This window comes from Myotis myotis, unplaced genomic scaffold (genome assembly GCF_014108235.1).
Source record: "Myotis myotis isolate mMyoMyo1 unplaced genomic scaffold, mMyoMyo1.p scaffold_m19_p_14, whole genome shotgun sequence".
NCBI classification, from domain to species: domain Eukaryota; kingdom Metazoa; phylum Chordata; class Mammalia; order Chiroptera; family Vespertilionidae; genus Myotis; species Myotis myotis.
In genome coordinates this window covers 54330543-54353873 of record NW_023416318.1, presented here as the reverse complement: position 1 = coordinate 54353873, position 23331 = coordinate 54330543, and the positions used below count along the sequence as shown (strand labels likewise).

The 23331-nt window shown below is 63.5% G+C and overlaps 1 protein-coding gene and 1 long non-coding RNA gene across 4 annotated transcripts; one reads left to right on the top strand and one right to left on the bottom strand.

The window, feature by feature from the left end:
- Positions 1-107: 107 nt before the first annotated feature.
- LOC118669312 lies at positions 108-2536 on the bottom strand. The gene is made up of 3 exons (XR_004971956.1): positions 2198-2536; positions 1832-2067; positions 108-238 (listed from the first exon to the last, which is right to left on the bottom strand). It is a non-coding gene; the product is annotated as an uncharacterized LOC118669312 (long non-coding RNA).
- On the top strand, positions 1640-22898 carry RNF144A (ring finger protein 144A). Of its 3 annotated transcripts, none has more exons than XM_036335424.1 (8): positions 1658-1763; positions 11516-11661; positions 13009-13113; positions 13236-13296; positions 15349-15556; positions 17444-17603; positions 19072-19161; positions 22673-22898. In XM_036335424.1, the coding sequence occupies exons 2-8, from the start codon at positions 11527-11529 to the stop codon at positions 22802-22804; spliced, it is 891 nt and encodes a 296-aa protein (XP_036191317.1). In that variant the 5' UTR covers positions 1658-1763; positions 11516-11526; the 3' UTR covers positions 22805-22898. The 3 variants fall into 3 exon arrangements, with proteins under 3 accessions (XP_036191319.1, XP_036191317.1, XP_036191318.1); XM_036335425.1 differs by having other exon boundaries at positions 1666-1763; positions 17456-17603; XM_036335426.1 differs by lacking the exons at positions 17444-17603; positions 19072-19161; positions 22673-22898 and adding an exon at positions 15706-16669 and having other exon boundaries at positions 1640-1763.
- The last annotated feature ends 433 nt before the right edge of the window (positions 22899-23331 follow it).

The following is a 23331-nucleotide window of genomic DNA, read 5'->3' as shown; positions in this document are numbered from 1 at the left end:
GACTTACACCTACAGGAGCCGTTTATGCTGATGTTACCGGTGACACAGGAACCCACGAGTCGATGCCTAGGAAAACGGCGATGTAAGAAAACAGACTCACAGAGAAGAGGAGTTCAGATCACTTTACGAGCCTTGGAAAAGGGATAAAGAGAAACCTCCCAGGAAAGCGTGCGTGCGTCTGCTGTCGTCAGAGCGCCACCACGTTCCAGGGCCGGTGAGTCCACGCAGACACGGAGCCCTGCAGGGAACAGGAAAAACATAAAAACGGGGGGACTCCCTCAAAGTCAGACAAAAGCAGTTAAAGGAAAATACAGGCTAACCTCACTCATGAGTAAAGCAACAAAAATTTAAATCAAAATAAGAGCAAATAGAACCCAGATGCTGTTCATCAGATGTGTGTTTGGAAGAAAAACAACACCCACAGTCGGACAAGCTCGATCGTCCTGGGGGTGCACACAAGCGGCTCCCGCGGAGGGGCCCCCGGGGCGTGGGGCAGGAAGGAGAGGCCGTGTGACCGCCACAGGGGCGAAGAGCTGCCCTCGGTAAACCCAGCTCGCCTCGGGGATTAAAGCATAAAGCCCAGCGCGGCGAACAGAGACATGGCCGGCCTGGACCTCCCGGGGCGCGTGGACCAATGTGAAGCCCAAGGCCGCTCGGGCCGGCGGGCCAGACCAGGGTTCCGCACTCGCACTTGGGGGCCGGACCAGGCCCTCCCGCTGCCAAACCCTCTCTCTCCCCCATCAGGAGGAGGCCCAGCTGGGAAGGGGTGCGCTCACTCCCCCCCACAACTCCCTTAGTCCAGAGCGTCCCGGAGGTTGCACGGGGTGGGGGGTGGCCAACGGGAGCGTCCTCCTGGGGCCGGGCCCTGGGTCTGCTGCTGGCGCCGGTGGCTGGCCCGTCGGTGGAAGGCCCTGCATGTCCGTCCCAGGGACACGGAGACGCCAGTCCCCGTTTCGGTCTGTCTTGTTGGCTTCGGGCGCGTCACTGGTGTCCTGGCCCTGGGCCCCTCTGGGACCGGCTCTCTCCGGCCGACAGACGGACGCTGTTTCTGGGCTGTGTGTCTCCACGCTCCTCCCCGCCCACCGTCCAGCACTCTGACCACACGGGCGTGGGAAGTGCTGGCGGCGATAACCGGCTCCCCTAAATGCCAGCCAGACCCAGCCTGCGTGCCAGAGCCCCAGCGCGCAGCCCTGGCTCCCAGAGAAACACCACATGGCGAGGCGCTCGGGGACAGACAGCCAGGGACAGACAGGAGGCGGCCCCCAAGCACCCCCTGAGCTGGTGGGGGTTCCAGAATGGCCCTGAGCACATGTGAGGGCTTCCCGCTGCGCCTGTGGGATGGCTGGGGAAGGAGTGACTCACAGACAAACCCAGCTGACGGCTGTGACCGTGACGCACGGACAGACAGATAGACAGAGAGGGCAGCTCTCCGTCCGTCCTCCCACCCTGAGCAGTCACCCAATTTAGGAGGAAAAAGAGTTGTGTTTTGGGTAGAGCAGCCTAGTAAAGAGAACCACCCCCCACCCCCACCCCATGGGCGTCTCAGCGGGAACCTCGAGAAGCCAGGGTATCCCTCGGGGCAGCTCCAAGCCGGGCAGCGGCTGGGGCCAGGGCGTCACGTGGTTGCCTCTCGGAGTCGTGGATGTGGCCTCTTTGCGCCAAGCCACAGCCTCGGTGGCCCGGTTTGGGGAGAGCCCACGTGCCCGCCACTGACTTCCTGAAGGGTCCTGGGCCGTCGCTCCATCCAGTCGGGCCCTGTGTCTGTGAGTCTGGGCAGGAGGGTGCCGGGGGGCAGGGCAGGGGCCTGACCCCTGAGGCAGATGCCACGCACCCGCGTGTGGCCGCACGCGCCTGAGAGACGGGCCGTGGAGAGAGACGGGCCGTGTGTTCCCGCCTCCGTGGCTTGGCCGTCGGGGGCTCAGGACAGCCACGTGGCTTGGCCGTCAAGGGGGGCTCGGCTCCGGTTCTGCTGGGGAAGTGGAGTCAGAGCCAGTTCCCGGGTTCCAAACGCTGTTCGTCGAGGTGGTGAGAGCGGCCAGGGCGGTACGGACGTTGACGGGCAGACACCTGGGGAGGCAGCTCAGCATGACCCGAGCGAGCGGGGAGCAGTCCCCACGTGGGAGGGGGTGCCGACGGGGGTCACAGGCCGCGGCCGCTCCCGCCTGCCCACCTGCTCCCTGGCCCTCGGCTTCCTCACCTGCGAGAGGAGGGGTCTTGGGGTGGTGTCTGCACACGAGTGGGCGGCGTGGCTGGGCGCCTCCTGCTCCCACACCCCGACTGCAGGGTGTCGGCGGCTCCCCAGGTCCCCCAGGCCCCCCGTGGTCTGTCTACTTCCTGAGCCGAAGGCCCCGGAGAGGGCGGGCGGGCTGCCTTCCCCGTGGCCTTGGCACTGAAGGGATGGTGAGCGCGTGGGTCGGTGTGATGCCAGCAAGGGCTGTGTGTGTGTGCGTGTGTGCGTGTGTGCGCGCGCTTGTGTGTATGCACGTGTGTGCGCGTGTGTGCGTGCGTGCATGTGAGACATTGAAAAAATGCTTTGAAAAACCTGCTCCTGTGTTTGGAACAAAGCTGCCCCCTGGATGTCCGCCCAGCTGTTTGGATGTAGCGTTTGTTTTCTTTGTGCCTTTTCTTGTACTTTCCCTTCGCACGTCACGGGACCCGTTTGCCGCTGGAGGGAGTAACAGACACTCCTCCCTTTTCTTAGGTCTGAAGTGGAGTCAGCCGGGGATTCTCACGGCCTGTCCCTGCCTCTCGGAGAGGCTGGTCGCTTCCCGGGAGTTCGGTTTCGGTTCCGACGGCGTTTCTTTCCCACAGTGGTACTTGGATGTCAAAGCGAAAATACGCAGCCCGGCCGGCCTGGCTCAGTGGCTGAGCGTCGACCTGTGAACCAGGAGGTCAGGGTTCGATTCCCGGTCAGGCACAGGCCCGGGCTGTGGGCTCGATCCCCAGTGGGGGGCGTGCAGGAGGCAGGCGAGCCATGGTTCTCTCTCATCACGGATGTTTCCCTCCCTCCCTCTCCCTTCCTCTCTGAGATCAATAAGAACATATTTTTAAAAGGACTGAATGGAACAGTCTCCAGCGCGACTCACAGTTGAATGTGTGGGGAGAGGAGGGCATGGGAGCAGGAGCCCAGGCGCATTCGGGACACGGGAGCGAGCCAGGTCGGATTCTCGCCAGGACAGACCCGCCTGGCACTGCCCGCTGAGCCATGGCTGCCCGCCTCCTCGCCCGCAAACCCAGCTCTTCCGCGTTTATTCTGGGCGCAGAGAGCTGCTCCCGAAATTGAAGCGTGTCCTGCGGCCACAGCCCTAGTGAGGGCTCCGTGCCGACTCGCAGGAGGCCTGGTGGTGGGGACGCACTTTCCCTCCCCTCCCCTCCCCTCCCTCCCCTCCCCTCCCCTCCCCTCCCCTCCCTGCCGGCCAGCTCTCACGCCAGGAACACACAGTTGACAGACAGTCATTTTGTCCGTCTCACCCGGAAAGCCCGTCACCTGCCTGTGGTGTTTACAGACCCGCGTGGACAGAGGGCGGGAGAGGGGGACTGGCCTTCAGGACAGAGGAGAGGCTTTGTCCACAGCAGGTTCATCGCCAGGGCCGGGTGACATCCTCAGGCCCCGGGTGGGTGACCTCTGCCCTCTGTCCTCAGGCCCCGGGTGGGTGACCTCTGCCCTCCGTCCTCAGGCCCCGGGTGGGTGACCTCTGCCCTCCGTCCTCAGGCCCCGGGTGGGTGACCTCTGCCCTCCGTCCTCAGGCCCCAGGTGGGTGACCTCTGCCCTCCGTGGCGCCGTCTGAATCCGCCCCGTCCCCCTGCAGTGAGCGTGTGAGATGGGCGGGTTCCTGTGGGTCGGATGCCGGCTGAGGCTCAGGGACGCGATGGCCGTGCGTTTTATTTGGGGCTAAAACCCCTCGTGCGTGGCCACGCCGTCTCCACGGCTGTCGCCAGAACACGCCCCTGGGTCTGACAGGCGGAAAGTGAGCCCTGTCACTCCCCACGCGAGGGACCGACCCGGACAGGGCTGGGAGGCGAGGGCGGGTCTGGCTCGGGCCGTCCCCTGCGCCCTGGTCCCCGGCGGAGGGGCCCGAGCACGGGGCCTGTCGCGAGTCTCTGGGCACTTCTCTCCTCCAGGTGTTGGGCCGACGAGCATTTTTATTCCGACGCAGAGAAGTCACGCGGGGTGTGTCGTGACGAGCCCGCCGCTCAGGGAGGCTCCACGCCCGGCGCCTGCGCGGGTGGCGCCTGCGCCTCGTCCCAGGCAGCCGACGTGACGGGCACCACGGGCATGAACTCCCTGCCGCCAGGAAGCTCTGTGAGGCCGAGGGTGACCCCTCGAGCAGGGTCACCTCGCGTTTGCCTGCACAGAGTGCGGGGCGCGGAGTTGGGGAGCGGGGTGGGGCGCGGAGTGCGGGGCGTGGAGTGCGGGGCACGGGGAGCAGGGCGCGGGGTGGGGGCGCAGGGTGGGGGCGCGGGGAGCGGGGCGCGGAGTCGGGGAGCGGGGCGGCGAATGAATTGTGCTGACCACGTCCGTGGTGCGTGTTCTCCGTGCCGGGCCCCCGGCTTGGGCGGAGCGGGCTCTGATATTTGTTCTAGACAAGCAGGTCAAACTCAAAGGCTGACACGGGCCAAATAAACAAGGTTAACGTGGATGTGGCCGCAAGAAAACAGTAGCTTCCATTTCCATAGAAGCGTGGGTTTATTCCGATAGAGACGTGCTGAATGCAAAGGGCTGAGATAGATGAGTCATCGTTAACTAAAATAATAGAACATTTTAATAACAATATTTTCTCCTGAACATTAACTTACCAGCACTGTGTAACTGCACAGATTAGTAAGCGTCACGCAGATAAACCTACTTTTCTTTTCTCCGAAAGCGAAATATCTCCTGTTGCGCAAACCCAACAAGTCGGTCCAGGACGAATGCCGTGGCCGTCGGCCGCTAAAATACTCGCTGCTGGTGTCAGTGGGGAGATGGTGCGCCTGCGTGAGGCGCGTGGGGAAGTGAATGCAGCACGACGATGGTCACCCGTCATTATCGAACCCTGTAGTTGGTTATTAGTAGTGATGTGTAACGGGACATTGTAAACATTACGTTACACAATTTTACTAAAACGTTTCTTACAGGCATTACATTGGCTGGGCCGCGGCCGTATTCGTTGTGGGCTGCTCGAAGCCCGCGGGCCGCGTGTTTGACATCCTTGTTCTAGAAGACCCGTGGTTCTCCACCTCGGCTGCCCATTAGAAGCACCTGGGAATCTTTTTAAAATCCTGGTTTCTGGGCCCCATCCTCCGGAAATGCTGTTTCTTTGTTATGGGTGAGGCCACAACATGAGTAACAAAGAAACAGCATTTCCGGAGGATGAGGCCCAGAAATCAGGATTTTAAAAAAGATTTCCAGGTGCTTCTAACGTGCAGCCGAGGTTGAGAACCACTGCGCTAGACTAACGATCCGCCATTGCCTTCTGCGCGCTGTGTGCGAGGCGAGCGGCCCGGGGTCCTGGCTGCGGAGGCTCCGGGCGGGAGAGATCCAGGCCGCGGGGAGTGACAGGGCGGCACCAGGGCTGAGCCTGCGGGAAAGAGCGGAGGGCGAGGTGCTGGCGGGAGCAGGTGGGGCGTCTGCCTGTAACGTGCGTCCCGGAGTCCCCGGGCCCGGAGCTGGGGGACGTGTGTAACCTGTCGTGGCCGCTCGCCGGCGTCGGGGGAGCCGAGGCACAGCCCCCGCCCCCCCGGACCCGCTTTGCCCCGTGGCGGGCGGACAGGAGAGGAGAGGGCCCGGGGCCCAGCGACCAGGGGCTGGGTCTCCACGGCCTGGGCGGCAGGACGCCCCTGAGCCCCCGTGTGGGTCGGAGCCGGCTCCCCTGTGCGCGGGGAGGACGCGGGTCGGACCGAGCGGGTTCCGTGCTTTTGGTGCCGCCGTTCTATGCTCGCGGCTCTCAGGCGGCCTCAGGTTTTGCCTCGTTAAGAGGACGTCTCCCAGGGGACCCGTGATCGGGCCGCGGCTCCGTCCTGCCCCGAGACGGACTTCCGGGCGCTCCCGTCCGTGCCCGCGGCCCAGGCTCCCCGCACAGGGTCTCCCCACAGAGGGACCCCCACAGAGAGGGACCCCCACAGAGAGGGATCCCCACAGAGAGGGACCCCCACAGATGGACCCCCACAGAGAGGGACCCCCACAGAGAGGGACCCCCACAGAGAAGGACCCCCCACAGAGAGGGACCCCCACAGAGGGACTCCCCACAGAGGCCCTGAGCGAGCCGGGCAGTGGCCCTGGTGGGAAATTAACGCGTCCCCGGGGCCCTGATGGGGCAGGTGTGTTCCCCGAGGGAAGCTTCCGGCCAGAACACCTGCTCCCAGGTTGGGGGTGTTTCCTCGGGATGATGGGAGGTCGCACCTGTTTTCCCGGGAGGACGGTTGCGTCAGTGGATTCAGGACGCGATCCCGCGGGGGGGGGGCTGGGGCAGAGCTGCGAGCTTGGGAGACAAAGGCGCTGGGGCTGCGGCGAGCCCCGCCGTCTGTCCGGCGCTCCTTCCGTCTTCGTGAATTTTTTATTTATTTATTATTTTTCAAATACATTTTTATTGATTTCAGAGAGGAAGGGAGAGAGACATATAGAAACACCAATGATGAGAGAGAATTATTGATCGGCCGCCGCCTGCACGCCCCCCACTGGGGACCGAGCCCACAACCGGGCCTGGGCCCTGACCGGGAATCGCACCCTGACCTCCTGGCTCACAGGGCGACGCTCACCCCTGAGCCCCGCCGGCCGGGCCTGGTGAATCCCCTTTAGTTGAGGCTCCTGCCGGCACCTGTGGGTCCTGCCGCCATGTCGGAGCTGGTTCTGAGTAAGTTCTGTGCTTGGCTTTCTGTCTCCTGGGCTCCCCGTGGGGTCAGCTGGGGGTGGCGGACGGGCGAGGGCCTGGTCCGAGGGGGACGTCCCCAGCGTTGGCGGCAGCTCCGCGGTCACGGCCCTCCTGCTGACTTGGGTCTCCCCGGCAGGGTCAGGAGAGACCGGGGTGGGGGCCTAGGTCTCCCATGGTGGGTGCGGGCGTGGACACGCGGCTCAGGCGCCGGGACAGAAGCCGTGGGCCCTTCCTGACCCCTGACTGCGGCCGCGCCCGGACCAGCGGTCTTGCCGTCCAGTCCCAGGACCCCCTGAGGCCCTGGCCTTTGTCTGGAGGGGGTGAGGGGTACCCGGAACAGGGCAGGTTCCCGGGTTATGGAGCTGCCTCCGGCACTGGCCGTGGGGACACGGGGGGGGGGGGGCTGTCTGTGTGGCTGACCTGTCCTCCCGCCGGGACCAAGGGCACGGGGTGGGGTGGCCTCCTGGCCCCTGAGGGGCCTGTCGTTGCCGCCACCAGGTCACGCCCTTCTCCATAGTCGGGGGCTCCGTGGGACTAAAGAGATTAGGGGGTCATTTCTCGCCTCTAGTGTTTGTTCTTTGGTTAGGAACAGCCGGGGCGTTTTTTTCTGAGAAGGGCCCTTCTGTGCCCCGAGGGGACCAGCGGAACAGCACCTGTGTGGGCAGCGGCCGGCCGGTCACGGGCGGCCACAGGCAGGAGTGAGGCCCCGAGTGGGGCTGAGGCACAGGTCTCATCAGGTGAAAGCACAGTGTGCATAGAGCCCCCGAGACCCCCCCCCCTCCCCCGGAGCCCTGGGTGGTGTCCTCGTGGAGCGCCCTGCCCAGCCCCCAGCAGCAGCCGGAGCTGGGCTTGCTGAGGGCCCTGTCTGTGCAGCCGGCCTGCTGTCTGCCAGGGGTGCCGCCTGCAGCTGGGATGGGGGGGGGGGCTTCCCCGTCAGCAGCTCCCCCTGCCTCCCCTGCCCACCAGGCATTTCCTGTGTCCTTGCCGAGGCCGCATTCCACCGTGGGTCCCAGGCCCAAAGTGACAGGCTGCTCCTCCCCCCGCCCCCCACGGGCAGGCGACGAAGTTACAAAGCAGACGGAGCCCACTGAGCGTCCGGGGCTGTGTCTTCAATGGGTCCGTTCAGGCGGGTTCTGGGGGGCGGGCAGCTCAGCCAGCCGGGTCCTCTCTGTCCATTGTGTCTGTCCTTCCGCCCCCGTGAGCCCTGAGTGTGGCCTGTTTCTGTGGGAGGATGAGAGCAGCGCCCTCCCTCCCTCTCTCCTTCCTTTAGTCCAGCGGTTCCCAACCTTCCTAACGCCGCGACCCTTTGATACAGCTCCTCACGTTGTGGGGACCCCCAACCATAACATCATTTCCGTTGCTACTTCGTAACTGTCATTTTGCTGCTGTTGTGAATCGTCATGTAAATATCTGATATGCAGGATGGATTTTCATTGTGACAAACTGAACATAATTCAAGCATAGTGACTAATCACAAAAACAATATGTAATTATCTATGTGTTTTCCGATGGTCTTAGGCGACCCCTGTGAAAGGGTCGTTCAACCCCCGGAACCGGTTTGGCTCAGTGGATGGAGCGTCGGCCTGCGGACTGAAGGGTCCCGGGTTCGATTCCGGTCAAGGGCATGTACCTGGGTTGCGGGCACATCCCCAGTAGGGAGATGTGCAGGAGGCAGCTGATCGATGTTTCTCTCTCATCGATGTTTCTAACTCTCTATCTCTCTCCCTTTCTCTCTGTAAAAAATCAATAAAATATATTAAAAAAAAAAAAAAGGGTCGTTCAACCGCCAAAGAGGTCGCGACCCACAGGTTGAGAACCGCTGCTTTAGTGAGGCCTCCCTCCCTCCCTCCCTCCCTTGCTTCCAGGCCCCCAGGGGTGTGGGTGTGCCAGAGAGGAGAGAGTGTCTGAAGGTCTAGTTGAGCCACCGCCCCCTGGAGCGCCTCGGTGATGAGGCCCAGGTGCTGTTAGATTCGGCGCCGCCGGTGACCTCGCCTGAGCCTAGTCACCTCTGAAGACATGGAGGCGGGGGGCTGCCGCGCGTGCCTGCTGGGGGCGCCGTCCGGTCCCCGCACGTACATTAGGGCTCACGCTTGGCGTTCCGTGTTCCGTGGATGGTGACGAATGTCCATGACACGGCGGCACATGACAGTGTCCGCGTCGCCTCCACGACCGGCTTGTCTCCGTGGAGCTCCGTGTCCTGCCGGCCGTGGGAGCGCGTCCCCTCAGCCCACGTCTCCAGGTCTGGAAGGCCCGCAGGCTGCCTGTCCCTCCCCTTCGGGGGGCACCGTGGCTGCTCCCCACTCGGGCGGCGATGGGACTGCAGTGGCTGTGGCCTCCGCTGCGGGTTTGCGTGGATGTGCGTTTTCACATTTTTGGGGTCGATACTGGGCAGCAGTGACTGGAAATAGTCAGGTGTTCCTTCCGTCCAGGCCTGACAGGAGAGCAGGGGCCGTGGGAGGCGGTCCCGGGACTGGCCGGCAGCTGCTCTCCTGCCCTTTGCTCTCGGAAGGGGTGCAGGTGGCGGAGCGGGACCCACAGCGCCCCCAGTCCTGGCCCAGTGGCCCTGCCGTCTGTGGACCTCCTTCCTCCTCCCTCCAGGCTGAGCGCACTCCAGCACTTCCTCCTCGTCCGCACGCCTCCCGCCCCCGCTCTGTGCACGGCCCGGCCCTCGCCGAACAGGCAGCTCGCCTCCTGACCCCTCGGAGTTGCTTGGATGGAATAATAGAATCGGCCAGATGTTCTTAAAATAGTTTGTTGTTTGTAAGACTCGACACTCCCCGAGGGAAACAAAGACTCTGTTTTCCTTTGCTTGTGCATTGTGACTCTCCTGGCAAATTCCTGTTTCAGCTTCGCAGCTGTTGGCTGTTTACAGTCCTGCTCCGCCATCTCCTGAGCGGGCCCATCCTGTGAGCGGGCGGGTGGGCGCGGACACAGGCCCATTCTGTGAGCGGGAGGGTGGGCGCAGACAGCAGGCACGTTTTGGGGGTAAAATATGTCCCATTGTCGTCAGCGTCTGTGTGGGGATGTTGAACGCAGGGCAGAGGGTGTCTGCCCTCGAGGGGGCGCTGCCCGGTGCTGGGCAGCTGGGATCTGACCTGAGCCGGTCAGGGCCTGGGGGGCGGCCCAGGGCGGTGGGGAGCCACGCCCGCTCAAGGTCAAGTGGAAAGGGCCGTCCAGGGAGAAAGGAAGCAGGAGGTCGAGCCTGCAGTGTGTGCTCAGGGTCACGTCTGTGCAGAGGATGTAAACAGGAAAGGGGCCTTCGCCGGGGCTGTCGGCGAGGTTGTCGGGAAGGACAGCCGGTGGGACCTGGTCTGGGGTGAGAGGCGGCGGTTAGGGCGGGAGGAGAGCTGCGCTTTGGGGACCCCAGGTGGAAGGGGGACCCCTCGGTTCCCGCCCTTGGGCCACGTCCGGCCCGGGACCCACGCATGACAGGGATGAGGCCGGAGACTCTGCTTCCTCCGACCTTCAGCCTGAACGACCTTGGGGCTGAGTGCCTCACAGCCTCCCTCCCTTCAGCCCGGCCCCTTAGCGCCAGGTCCTGAGCCCCATGTCTGAGCGGCGCTGCCCAAGCAGGTGACGGCCCGGGAATTGCAAGGAAGCGCCCACTCGCACAACAGGTGTACGTGGAGGTGACTCAGGTTTCGAAATGCAGGAGGGAGGAGATGGAAGCTCCTAGAAGTCACGTCATTTCTCCAGCATCGCGCACCGAGGGCCCGACAGCTTGGTCTCATGTCCCTTGATTCCAGAGCGCGATCTGTTTACCCTGAGACGCTGCCCCAGCCTGGAGACTCTGACCTCAGGCCTTTCAGCACAGTCCACCTCCCCCTCCCCCCAGTGGACGCAGTGAGCGGCCACTGCCCCCTGGAGGACACTCCCAGAATTCTTTAAAAAAAATTTTATTATTGATTTCAGGGAGGAAGGGAGAGGGAGAGAGAGAAACATCAATGATGAGAGAGGATCATTGATGCATCAGCTGCCTTCTGCATGTCCCTCACTGGGGATCAAGTCTACAACCCAGGCATGTGCCCTGACCTGGAATCGAACCGTGACCTCTGGGTAGGGAGTGGCCAGAGTGTGTCTCGAGGACGGGGGGGGGGGGGGGGGGTGGACCTCACCTCCCCATGTGCTGAGTGTGACGCAGCAGGTCCCAGGGCGAGCAGACCTGTGGAGGCCTGGCCTCCTGAAGCCAGTTTAGAGGACCTGCCAGGGTGTCCGGAGGCCGTGGAGCCTGGGCCGTTTCTGAGGTTCGGGGGCCCCTGGGATGTGGATGGAGCCAGAGTGCAAGCCGCAGTCCCTCCTGAGGTCACCGCCCCCATCGATGGCTCTCACAGCAGCAGCACCGGCTGCTGAGGCTTTGCCCTCCTGGCCTGGGTGCTTACTCAGTGGCCCTCAGAGGGATGGAGGAAACTGGGGGGCAGGTAGATCTCTCACCATTTAACCTTGACCGTCACCATCCATACAGGGAAGGAACCACCCACAGACCCAAGTTAGGGGCCTCTGGGGAACCTCTCAGAGGACCCAGGTGGGTCCCCGAAACCCCAGGGTCAGCAGCAGTCCCTTGGCCACCACCCGGGCCCCCCCTCCAGGCTGCAGCCAGGAAACGCGACCCCTGCCTGCCCCAGTGCAGGGGGAGGGGGTGGGTTCTGACGGCGCCTTCTCTCCCGCAGACTGCTCGGCCATGACCACGGCGTGGTACCGGCCCACGTGGGACCTGGCCCTGGACCCGCTGGTGTCGTGCAAGCTGTGCCTCGGCGAGTACCCGGTGGAGCAGATGACCACCCTGGCCCAGTGCCGCTGCGTCTTCTGCACGCTGGTGGGTGCCGGCCCTTCCAAGGGGGGCGTCAGGGTTTGCTTCCATGTCTGCAGGCCACACCCTTTTTTGGTAATAGCCTACATAATAAAGAGGCAATATGCAAATGGTCACTCCGTCGTGACGCATGACGACCACCGGCAGGAGGGCGGGACAGCGAGCCACTCGCACACGGATTTGTGCGCAGGGCTGCTAGTGTGTGTGTATATTTGTATTGATGTCAGAGAGGAAGGGAGAGGGAGAGAGAGATGGAAACATCAGTGATGAGAGAGGATCATGGATCGGCTGCCTCCTGCATGCCCCCCACTGGGGATGGAGCCCACACCCCGGGCCTGTGCCCTGACGGGAATCGAGCCGTGACCTCCGTGACCGCCTAGTTCATAGGTTGACGCTCAGCCACTGAGCCACGCTGGCTGGACCGCACCTCACTGTCCACGTGCAGGTCCATGCTGGTGGGTGGTTCAGCTGGAATCCCGAGCCGCCTGTGGCTCGCGCTGGTTTCAACCAGAACGGGCACGGGTTGAATCCCATGTAGATCTCGGTCTGACGGGGCCTTGTGGGGCCGGGGGATGTGCTCGTAAGGATCGCAGGGCCTCCGTGCCGTCGCCCGCACTCGGACCAGCCCTGTGCTCGTCGGGGAGAATCGGGCAGGGCTCATTTCCACTTCATCTCATTTAATCCCTTGGTTTTTCTTCCCATTCAGACTCCAAAAAAGAAAGAACCGTTTTCTTTCAACTTTAAAGACAACAGCAAAAGTCTCTCCTGAATGTAGCTGTTCCCCAGGGGCCCTGTGGGTGGCCGGCTCGGGCACTGACCTTTTGGGTAATAACCCACCACCCACAGTCCTTCCTGCCTCAGGGCTCGGCCTTGCCCTCTGGGGAGCCGCAAGCACCTTCTTTGGTGACTGGGTTTTCACGTCGGACAGAGGGGCGGGTCATCGGTCCCATGAGAATACTGAGAGGCGGTCAGGAAGCAGTGGGCAGTACTGCGCTGCCCTTTAGCAGAGCAACCCGGCCCTCCCCGCCCGCCTGTCCCCCCCCCGCCCGCCTGTCCCCCCCGCCCGCCTGTCCCCCCGCCCGCCAGTCCCCCCCGCCCACCTGTCCCCCCGCCCGCCTGTCCCCTTGCTGGTAGACGTACTGGCCTCATGTGGTCTGGGTCCGCCTGCGGCCTGAGACCCTGCACCGCACGCAGCCCCGGCCCCCGGGCACCCCGTCAGTACTTGGTGAGGGAACACCGCCTCTGGCAGCTGCGGGCCCCCAGTGGCAGCGCCCGCCTGCCTGGACCATGTGCGCGGTGCCCGCTCCCTGTGGTCCCACGTGCCCTTCTCACAGAGGCGTCTGTCTCTCTCAGTGCCTGAAGCAGTACGTGGAGCTCCTGATCAAAGAAGGATTCGAAACCGCTATCAGCTGCCCGGACGCCACCTGCCCGAAGCAGGGCCGCCTGCAGGAGCACGAGGCAGGTGCCCGGACAGCCGGGGGGCGGGGGGGAGGTTGGCGCAGGTGCTGGTGCGGCTGAGCCGGCCTGGGCCCAGCCCTCAGCTTGTCACCCCCCTGGTCCGTGTGTTTTTCCTCCCTCAGATCGAGTGCATGGTTGCGGCTGAAATTATGCAAAGATACAAAAAGCTACAATTTGAAAGAGGTAGGTGCGGGCGGAGGAGCCAGTTCCGGGGCCTCTGCCTGGCCCCGGGCGGGCGGACCTGGGGCGTGTGTTCGGAGGAGGGGACGGGGCCTCATTCGCTACGACAGGAGGGGCCCGAGCTGGAGGGCCTCCGGGAGCGGGGTGGGAGCAGGAGGGGTTCACGAACCACAGTCGTTTATAGAGACGTGGGCTACGGGGGCGGCTCAGCGAGGCTGGACCCCGGGCGTGGCTCCTCAGCCAGGCGAAGGCCCGGCCGCTGAGGGCTGAGCTCTGGGACCTGCACGGGATGCGGGAGACGCAGGCGGCGGGAAGGCCGGAGAGAGGGTACGGCCACCTTCCCCCCAGGCCTGACCTCTCCCTGCTCTCCGTCCGGCGCCCGGCTGGACGGCCAGGTCTGGGCCTTATCTCTGTGAGCAGCCGCAGCCCAGCAAGGTCATCTAACCCATTGCACTGACCCCGAGGAGGCTGAGGCTCACCCCGAGTTCCATCCCTAGTGGGTGGGGGGCCCAATCCCTCCTCCAGTGCCCCGCCCGCCCTCGCAGCTGGGTCCCGGCCGGCCCTGACCCCGGGGTCTCCGGGGCACGGCATGGAGCGGCGTGGAATGTGCGTGTTTGAGACGACATCGCAAGTGTCACCACTTTATCGTTATCGGACGTGCACTTGCCACTGTGTCTGCAGGGCCCGTGGAGGCCCTTTGGCCTCGCTTCTGTGTTTCTTTAATATGTTTCTGTTGATGTCAGAGAGGAAGGGAGAAAGAAACACCAATGATGAGAGAGAATCACTGATCGGCTGCCTCCTGCACGCCCCCCACTGGGGATCGAGCCCACAGCCCGGGCCTGTGCCCCGACCGGGAATCGAACGAACCGTGGCCTCCTGGTTCCTCGGTCGATGCTCAGCCCTGAGCCAGGCGGCCGGGAGGACTGTGTGTGTCGTGGCGCCTGGCGCCTGGCGTTGGGATTTGGCGGTGGATACCGTCAGTCGAAGGCCATCTGGCTGCAGGTCGGCGGGGGAGCTCCGAAGGGGGTGGCTCCAGTTTCTGAGACCCGCAGGCCCCTCGGAAAACGTTTCCCGGAGAGAACCTGGGCCGCGGGCGGTTGCCTGGGCTCTGAGGAGATGGACGCCCTGTGGCATCCGGCGAGTTGAACAAGGCGGCCGGGTCCGCGTCCCGCTGGCCACGCGAACCGTTAGGCTTTAGAGCGTGGGCTCAGTCAGAGGGGTTTTCTGTTTCTTTTGCCTAAAAATAGGCCAGTTTGGGGTTAAAGACACATACACGCCTGTGGAGCCTGTTACTGTAGACAAGGGGTCCTCAAACTACGGCCCGCGGGCCACATGCAAATACAAACATTGTATTTGTTCCGTTTTGTTTTTTTTTACTTCAAAATAGGATATGTGCCGTGTGCATAGGAATTTGTTCATAGTTTTTTTTTAAACTATAGTCCGGGTTCCAACGGTCTGAGGGACAGAGAACTGGCCCCCTGTTTAAAGAGTTTGAGGACCCTGGTGTAGAGCCTTTTGCTCATGTGACGTCAAAGCCAAAACAGCTGCACTCGGACGTCCTGGCGACAGCGCGCCTGCCGGTGCCGCTCACACGTCATGGTGTCCATGGTCAGACGCGCGGCAACCGTGGCCGCCAAGGGGCAGGTTTGGAGATACGACCTGAAAACACGGGACTGGTTGTTTCTTTGAAATGTGTCGTAGTAAAAACCTGCAGGACTACAGCCCATTCTCCACGTCGTGAAAATGTGAGGCCTGCCTGGCCCACCCGGCGTGGCTCAGGGGCTGAGCGCTGACCTGTGAACCAGGAGGTCCAGGTTCGATTCCCATCAGGGCACAGGCCCGGTTGCCAGCTCGATCCCCAGTGGGGGTCGTGTAGGAGGCAGCCGATCCATGGTTCTCTCTCATCATTGGTGTTTCTCTCTCTCTCCCTCTCCCTTCCTCTCTGGAGTCAATAAGAATATACTTATAAATAAAATAAGAACGTGCGTGAGGCCTGGGTCTGGGCCCGAGGCCCCGTCCACAGCGCCTGACCCGTCCCTCTTGTCCCTGTGCCAGAGGTGCTGCTGGACCCCTGTCGGACCTGGTGCCCGGTGTCCACCTGCCAGGCCGTGTGCCAGCTCCCGGAGATGGGGCTGCAGACGTCCCAGCCGGTGCAGTGCAAGGCCTGCGCCACGGAATTCTGCTCCGCCTGCAAGGCCAGCTGGCACCCCGGCCAGGGCTGCCCGGAGACCATGCCCATCACCTTCCTTCCCGGGGACACCAGGTAGGCTCCCGCCGGGAGGCAGGGCTGCGGGGGGTGAGGAGGGCTTCCTCCCAGAAGATGCTTGGGAACACTGGTCTCTGCCCCCCTCCCCTCTGTTCCTGCGACTCCTTATCACTCCCCAAGCCTGGCTCACGTCCGCCTTTGTTCAGCTTCCCAGCAACAAGGGTGGGGCCGGTGACCCAGCCCCCGTGCCGGCTGGGAGATGGCCCGGCTGATTACGGCATTGCCGTGTCGTGTTATTTCGTCTGCTGTGTGGCTGGTAACTCCTACATGGCTGGTTCCTCTTGCTGCCTCGGTTGGACTCTCCCCCCAGATCCTGGCCTACAGCGGGCACCCCTTTCTAGGGAGGCGCCACCCTGGTTTGCCACAGTCCCCGCCACACCCTCTTGCCTCCCTGGCCCTGACGCTGGCGGTCAGGTGTCTTTTATGACTCACCGTCCACTCGGCTGTTTTCAAAACGAGATCTCCCCGCCACCCCCGTCCCCAAGCAGCGTCGGTCAGCGTTGCTCACGTACCTGACACCTGAGCCTTAAAGGCGTGAGGACGTGTGGACGTGGGGACGCTGTCAGGCTCCTGGCTCTCTCCCTAGCAGGACTGTGCAGAGGGGACAGTGTCACGTGTGGTTCGGCCGGGAGCCGTTGCAGCAGGTAGACTCCTGTGCAGGCCCCGTGCTCCGGGACTCCCCTATTTTAACCGTTTCTGTTGGAAAACGTCTCCTGGGGATGCTCTCCGGGGTGCGGGCCCTGGTCGGGGCATTTCCTTCAGAACGGCTTCGAGTCCCACGAGAAAATCGGTCCCCTGCCCCAAGGTGGGTCCTGCGAGCAGCCACGTGACCGGACCAGGGAGTCACCTCGCTCGCTGGCTTGGCGCCCGGGGACCGTGTCTGCAGCCACCGGCTTCACGGGGCGGCCCCCGCCAGCGTGTGCAGAGCCGGCCTGGCCCAGGTCCACCGGCTCCCACGTGCCCTGCAGCCGCCTCTGACACAAGAGCGGACGATGGACGGCGTTCCGTCCTCACACCTGAACATCTGCGTTACTTTTTTATTAAATATGTTTTTATTGATCTTTAGAGAAAGAGGAAGGGAGAGCGATAGAGAGAGAGAAACGTTGATGAGAGACAAACATCATGGATCGGCTGCCTCCTGCACACCCACACTGGGGATCGAGCTGGCAACCCGGGCCTGTGCCCTGACCGGGGATCGAACCGTGACCTCCTGGTTCATAGGTCGATGCTCAACCCCTGAGCCACGCCGGACGGGCTCTGTGTTACCTTCTTATCAGCAGCGGAGACGTGGCTGCCACTAACCCGGCCCCTCGCGCCCGCCTGCCGCTGCAGCCGAGCTGGTCCCACGGGCGCCTCAGGCCCTCGGGCTCAGAGCGCAGCGTCCGCAGGGTGCGAGTCTGTAGAGGAGCCGCACTGGCCCCGGCTCAGCGCCCTCCTGCCGGCCTCGCCCGGCTCCCCGAGGAAGGTCTGAGGCAGACCCGGGACCTAGCTGAGCAGGTCGCGCGGGCGTGTGGCTGTCGGCTTCTTCTGAAAGTGGTAAAACGCGTAGACGTGACCAGCCCTTTGGGAAGTGCCCCCGCTCTGCTCGCATCAGGGCGGAACGCGTGACCACATCCCCGAGCCTCGGACCCCCTTCCTGAGCCTCCCGTCCTCTGGGCCCGGCTGTGCCTGTGTCAGAGGTGGGGTGTGCACTGCTCCTGCTCCCCCCCCCCACTGAACTGGGAGCCACACTTTCCTGGTGGTCGTTTCCCGGAGTTTTTGTTTCTTCCGTGTAGTTTTACCTCGTTTACTGACAAGCGACCTCAGTCCCTCCGGGGAAGCCCCTGCCCCCAGCACAGCCGACCGACTGACCCCTGGGGCCTGCGGGCGGGGCCCTGACCCCAGTTCTCCCCACAGTTCGGGGTTCAGGCTGGAGGAGGACGACGCGCCCATCAAACGCTGCCCCAAGTGCAAGGTCTACATCGAGCGGGACGAAGGCTGCGCCCAGATGATGTGCAAGAACTGCAAGCACGCCTTCTGCTGGTACTGCCTGGAGTCCCTGGACGTGAGTACCGGCCGCCCGCCCGCCTGCCCGCTCGGGCCAGGACAGGGCGCGGGGACGCAGGGCACCCTTTGCCGAGGAGCCCGCAGGAGCCTCTGGGACCCCCTGTCTCTCTGGTCCCCTGAGCATGACACATAATGGGGTACAGTTGTGCACTTTACTGAATCCCAGTAGCTTTGAGGAAACTGGTAACTACATGGTGTTCTGCTACGTGATGTCGGACCTGCAGCCGCTCCTCAGAACTTTCCTTAAAGAGAAAGGGAAGCAAAACGCATTTTCCGACGGCGTCAGGCGTCCCCGCGTGGCTGTGGGCGAGCGTGGGAACGCATGGTGGACGCGTGTGGTCTCCGGAGCCATCGCTGCCTGCGGCTCCCTGGCCCGCTACCCCGAGGGCCTCGCAGTCACGGGAGGCCAGCCCCACGGTGCCCGCTCTGGGCACAGCTGCCCGCTCTGCTCGGGCGCCGGGCAGTGCCCTCCGCATCCCAGTCGGTTCTAACCGGGTCCCCCCCCCCCCCACGCACACCCCCACAATCAGGGAGGCGGTCCCCGTGACAGAACCGCTCCTGGGCCTGGCAGGCCCCGCCCTCGGGCCCCGGGCGGTCATCGGAGCCAGGCCCCAGGCCAGCGCCCTGTCCCCAGGAGGAGGCGGCCGCCCAGGGTGCTCCCCGCAGAGGGCTGTTGGGTGAGACGACAGCCAGTGTCCGGCCTCGGTCTCCATGGCCCGAAGAAAGGCCGCTCCCCGCCCACACGCCGGCCGGTCGGTGCTGTCACTCCGGCCTCAGAAGGGCTGTCCGGCCGCCCCTCCTCGCAGCGAGAAGCAGCCCCCGCCCCTCCTTTGCGCCCTTAGGGAGCTGGTTCCCTTCAGGGCTGGGGGGGGGCGCCTCCCGCTCGGGGTGTTGGTGGAGGTTCAGGGGCCAGTCGCGGGGTCCTGAGCCTGGTGAACAGCCTGGCGTCGGGAAGGGGATCTGACCACCGGCGGAGGCCAAGGTCCAGGGAAGGTGATCTGAGGTCCAGGTGGCGGTGAGAGCAGCAGGAGGGAGGCAGGGGCAGCCTGAGCCCTGAGAGCCGGAGGGCGCTGCTGCCCCCTCCTGGACAGCTGGGGACATGGCAGCGGCTGCTTCCCGTGGTGAGGCCTCGGATGGGCTGAGCTGAGAGCAGCACTTCCCCGGGGAGAGGTCTGCAGGGTGCAGGGGGGTGGCCAGCGGGAAGGGAAGCCTCGCGGCCAGGAGCCCCTGCCTGGGACAGAGGCGGACGCAGAGGTGGGGGCCCCGGGGACGAAGCTCAGCGGGGCCTCGGGTCGGCCGGTCAGCACCCAGCATCGAGCTGTTCTCCACAGTCCGAGCCGCTCAGCAGGTGTCCCGGGGGCGGGCCGTGCTCGGGCGGGCGCTCCCCCTGCAGGTCCCGTTCGTCTGGGCCGTAAAGGAGGGAGCAGCCGGGACGGGCACTGACCCCTGACCCCGCTCTCCCCCAGGACGACTTCCTCCTCATCCACTACGACAAGGGCCCCTGCAGGAACAAGCTGGGCCACTCCAGGGCCTCCGTGATCTGGCATCGGACACAGGTAAGGGCAGCACCTGGGCTTCCAGCCCAGGGGTATGCGTGTGTGTGTGCATGTGTATGTGTGTGCACACGAGTTTGCGCATGTGTATGCGTGTGCGTGTGTGCGTGTGTGCACGAGTGTGTTCATGCACATAGTGTGTGCATGTGTGCTAAAGTGTGTGCATACATGTGTGTGCATACATGTGTGTGCATATGAATGTGTGCGCATGAGTGTGTGCGTATGTGTGGGTGTGTGCACGTGTGTGCACGCATGTGCACAAGCACATTCGTGTGCCTAGTGTGTGCACGTGGTGTGTGCATGTGTGCTAAAGTGCGTGCATGCATGTGTGTGCACGAGTGTGTGTATGTACGCACATGTGTGTGTGTGGTTTCCAGCACACCTGCCCGTTGGTTGGAGGCCTGCCCTATGGAAACACTGGCTATCCGTGTGGGTCCTGGCTCACGGACAGGTTTTGCACACTCCCGTGCCCTGGGCCATGTGACTTCCCTCAGTGCGGCATCCATGCTGACCTGGGGCTGCAGGAAGCAGCCAGGAGCAGGGCCAGGCGGGGCTGGCACCTGGACGTGCCCCGGGTGCGAGGAGCTGGGCCCTGTCCTCTGCCCTCGGCTTCGTCCCTTCAACCATGATGGCCGCCAAGTGTCCTCTGCCTCGTCCGGGTGTCCCGGGAACCCGCCGTCACGTCTGAGCTACGAGGCGCGTCTCCTTTGCACACGCGCTCATCTGCTTCCTCAGGACGCAGCCCGGACCAGGGCGCGTCGTGCCCACTGGTCTCCCTGCTCCTCTGAGCGGGGACAGGCGCCTGGAACCTGCGGCCCAGTTCTCAGGGTGGGGGGGGAGGCTCGCTGGAAGCCCAACGCTGGTCGCTCCGTGTTCCCCCCGGGGGTGTGCCCGCTGCTGCCCGAGGCTGCGCTGGGGGCCGGGAAGTGCCCCGAGGTTTGTAATTATGTGTGTGGCCAGTACCCCCTCCCAACAGGACCCCGTCCTGGGGGACAGACCCCGCCGCTCTCCCATCCGTCCTGTGCGGTTCAGAGCAGCAGGCACGGGAGGCAGGTGGCAGGGTGAGCAGGAGGGGGTGCGTCATCGCCGTCGGAGTGGACCAGGCCACTGTGGGCACTGCCGCTCAGGCCAGCCCCTGCCTCGGCACCCGGAGCTGCCGGCGGTCACATCTGGCAGCGGCTGCCGTGCAGGGGGTAGGGGGGATGAGGACAGGGCCCCATCCGCGTTGGCGCTTCCTGGGGTGCGGATACTCCCGAGACGGCTATTTTAAGAGGCCACCGTGATGTCACTGAGCGGGAAATCGGGAAGGACTTGCGAGCCGGCCCAGCGCACCCGACGCAGCCCTGGTCCCTCCCCCGTCGGTGCCCGGCCAGTATCGACGCCGCATTCCGATGCCCCGTTTCCGTGAATGCCCAGTGTCACCCCCCCAGGCCTTCGGCTTTGGCCTGGTTCCCGCGTTCTGGAACGTGTTTTATTGAAGATCTTGGGGCAGAGGGTTGAGAGAGTCCCCATTGCACCCCACCCGGGTCACCCCCTAAGCAGGCACTTCCTGTGGGAGGGGTGCCCGGCTCGCAGGGGCCCCGATGGCCACACGCAAGGCCTGCTCCTCAGGGGTGCCCCCAACCCCCGCGAGAAACGCGGAATGAGTGGCTCACGGTCCCTTTAAGTCGGGGTTTGCCGTGGGAAGGATGCTGTTGGGCTGGGGTCCCTCGGGAGCCCGAGCCATGTTCCTGTCTGTCTCCCCAGCGTGTCGTCCGTGTCTGACACGTCTATAGCGCCCACTACCCCGTTACCTCTCTTTGGGGACGTCTGCTTCCCGTCTCGCTCTGTTCTGTTGGCTGCCGGCTCCTGTCACACATGGCACGGGAGTGGGCACCCAGCTGTCGGCGGCCTGCCCAGAGCGGACAGGGTAGCGTGAGATGGCGGTGAGCTGGCCGAGCGCGTGGCAGTCGGTCCTGATTTCGGAACGTGTGTGAGTCCCTGGCCCCGTCAGGACTAACCCTGCGCTCTGAGCAGTTGAGGTTGCTCAGAGCGCCCTCTGGCGACAGAACAGCGTCCCGCGTGTTTTCACGTTTTCTGGACCATCCGTGTGCGCGTGATTGCGACAAACCGGAATCGGAATTCACAGAGCACGCTCCCCCGGTGGCATTCGGACCGGTGGGCAGAAAACACCGATTCGCAGCATTCGCCCAGCATCGAACGTACGGATGCAGCTGATGCGTGTGCCTGTGTGTGGTGGTGCCGGGCAGGAATCTGAGGTGCACTTTCTTGCACAACCTGGGGTGCTTGACACACTGCAGTATTCCAGAGCTTCTGGTCCTCAGAGGTCTCTTACCGCACGTGTGTATTTTATCCTTGAGAAAGCTCAGGCCCAGAGAGAAGCCAACAGTCAGAATTAGACCCATGTGCGCTTGTGTAATTATCCCTCGGACCACGAGGGGGGGCTGTCGCCCCGTCTTCAGGTCTCTATCCTGGCCTCTCTGCTGCCTGGGAGGGAGGCGGCCGGGGGAGGGGACGATGGAAGAGCAGATCCCTGCTCCGCCCACCAGCCTCACCGCCTGATGGCCACATGGGCGGCTGGACAGTCAGCATTCACCGGTACCGGGTTTCCAATGCCAGGAATAACGCAGGGCTGGCCACGCCCATGCACCACGCTCTGCCTTCCCGCTCTCCCATCTGGAACGCCTTATCCCAGCTGCCCTCGGTTCCCTCCCACCTCCTCTCTGTAGTCGCAGGCATCTCCCTGGGAAACGCTCCTTCTCCCCGGCTCCCTTACACCGAGCCTGGCGGCAGCTTTGTTAATTGCATTGTTGCCGTTGATTGAATTGTGGGCTCCTCCCACCAGACACCTGGCTGCTTCTTGAGGGCCAACATCTTAAGAGCCCCCGTCTTGGCAACACCTAGTACAGTGTCTCGCTTGGGGCAAGCTTGTGAGTCAACTGGCTGCATCAGTGGATGGATGTTTGGGTGCTTAGATGGAAAGAGGGGGGGAAGAGAAGTAAAAAGAAAAAAAAGAAAAAGAGAAATGGGAGGGAGAGTGAGGGGAAGAAATTGGGAAGGGAATATGGATGGATGGGTGGATGGATGATGGATGGGTGGATGGATGGATGGATGATGGGTGGGTGGAAGGATAGATAGAGGAGTGGATGGAGATAAAAATGAATGAATGGGTGGATGTTGCATGGATAATGGATGGGTGGATGATGGATGGGTGGATAAATGGATGATGGATAGATAGATGAATGGGTGGAAGAATGGATGGATGACTATATGGATGGATGACAGGTGGATGGCCGTTGCATGGATAATGGATAGATAGATGGGGGGAGGAGAGGTGGTGGGTGATGGGTGGATGGGTGGTGGATGGGTGGATGGAGGGAAGCATGGCTGGAGAGATGGATGGGGAGGAGGTGTGGTGGGTGCTGGCTGGATGGGTGGCTGTGGGGTCTATACTTCAGTGTGGCACCTACAGACCACCCACCTGACCCTCTGCTCTTGTGTCTCCTTCCTGCAGGTTGTGGGCATTTTTGCTGGATTTGGGCTCCTGCTCTTGGTGGCCTCGCCCTTCCTGCTCCTGGCCACCCCCTTTGTACTTTGCTGCAAGTGCAAGTGCAGCAAAGGCGACGACGACCCGTTACCCACCTAGAGGAAGGCACGACGTGGGAGCGAGACCCCTGCCTCCAGGAGGCCGGACTCTCCCCCCTCCCCTCCCCCTTTCACTAAACATCCTTCTTGCCTTATGTGCCCCGTTGAGCTTCAATGTCCCTCGGGTGCCGGGATTGGGGCTGATGTCAGAGCGTCTGCGGAGGCCCCAGTGGAGTCACCGAAGCCTGGCGGGGGGCGGGGGGGGGGGGCAGGACTGGGGTGCGGGGCACATCCACGCAGACTCTGACTTCACAGGGGAGGCGCTGAAGGAAGCTCTGGCCAGCTTCCTCTGGTGGTGAGGGACCTGGGCCCTCTGGTTGCCTAGGAGACCTTCTCTTGCAAATGCCTCCTCCTTGGCTTCAAGGTGGCGCCAGGCGGCCGAGACAAGTCTGGCTTGTGACTCCCTTCACACGAAATGCCATGTCCTGCTGTCGTCACGATGGGTTTAGCGAGGCCCCTCCTTCCCTCGGAGCAGTGAGCAGTCGGCCAGGTGCCTCTACGCCCCCGACGCCTTTCGGATTCGTGCAT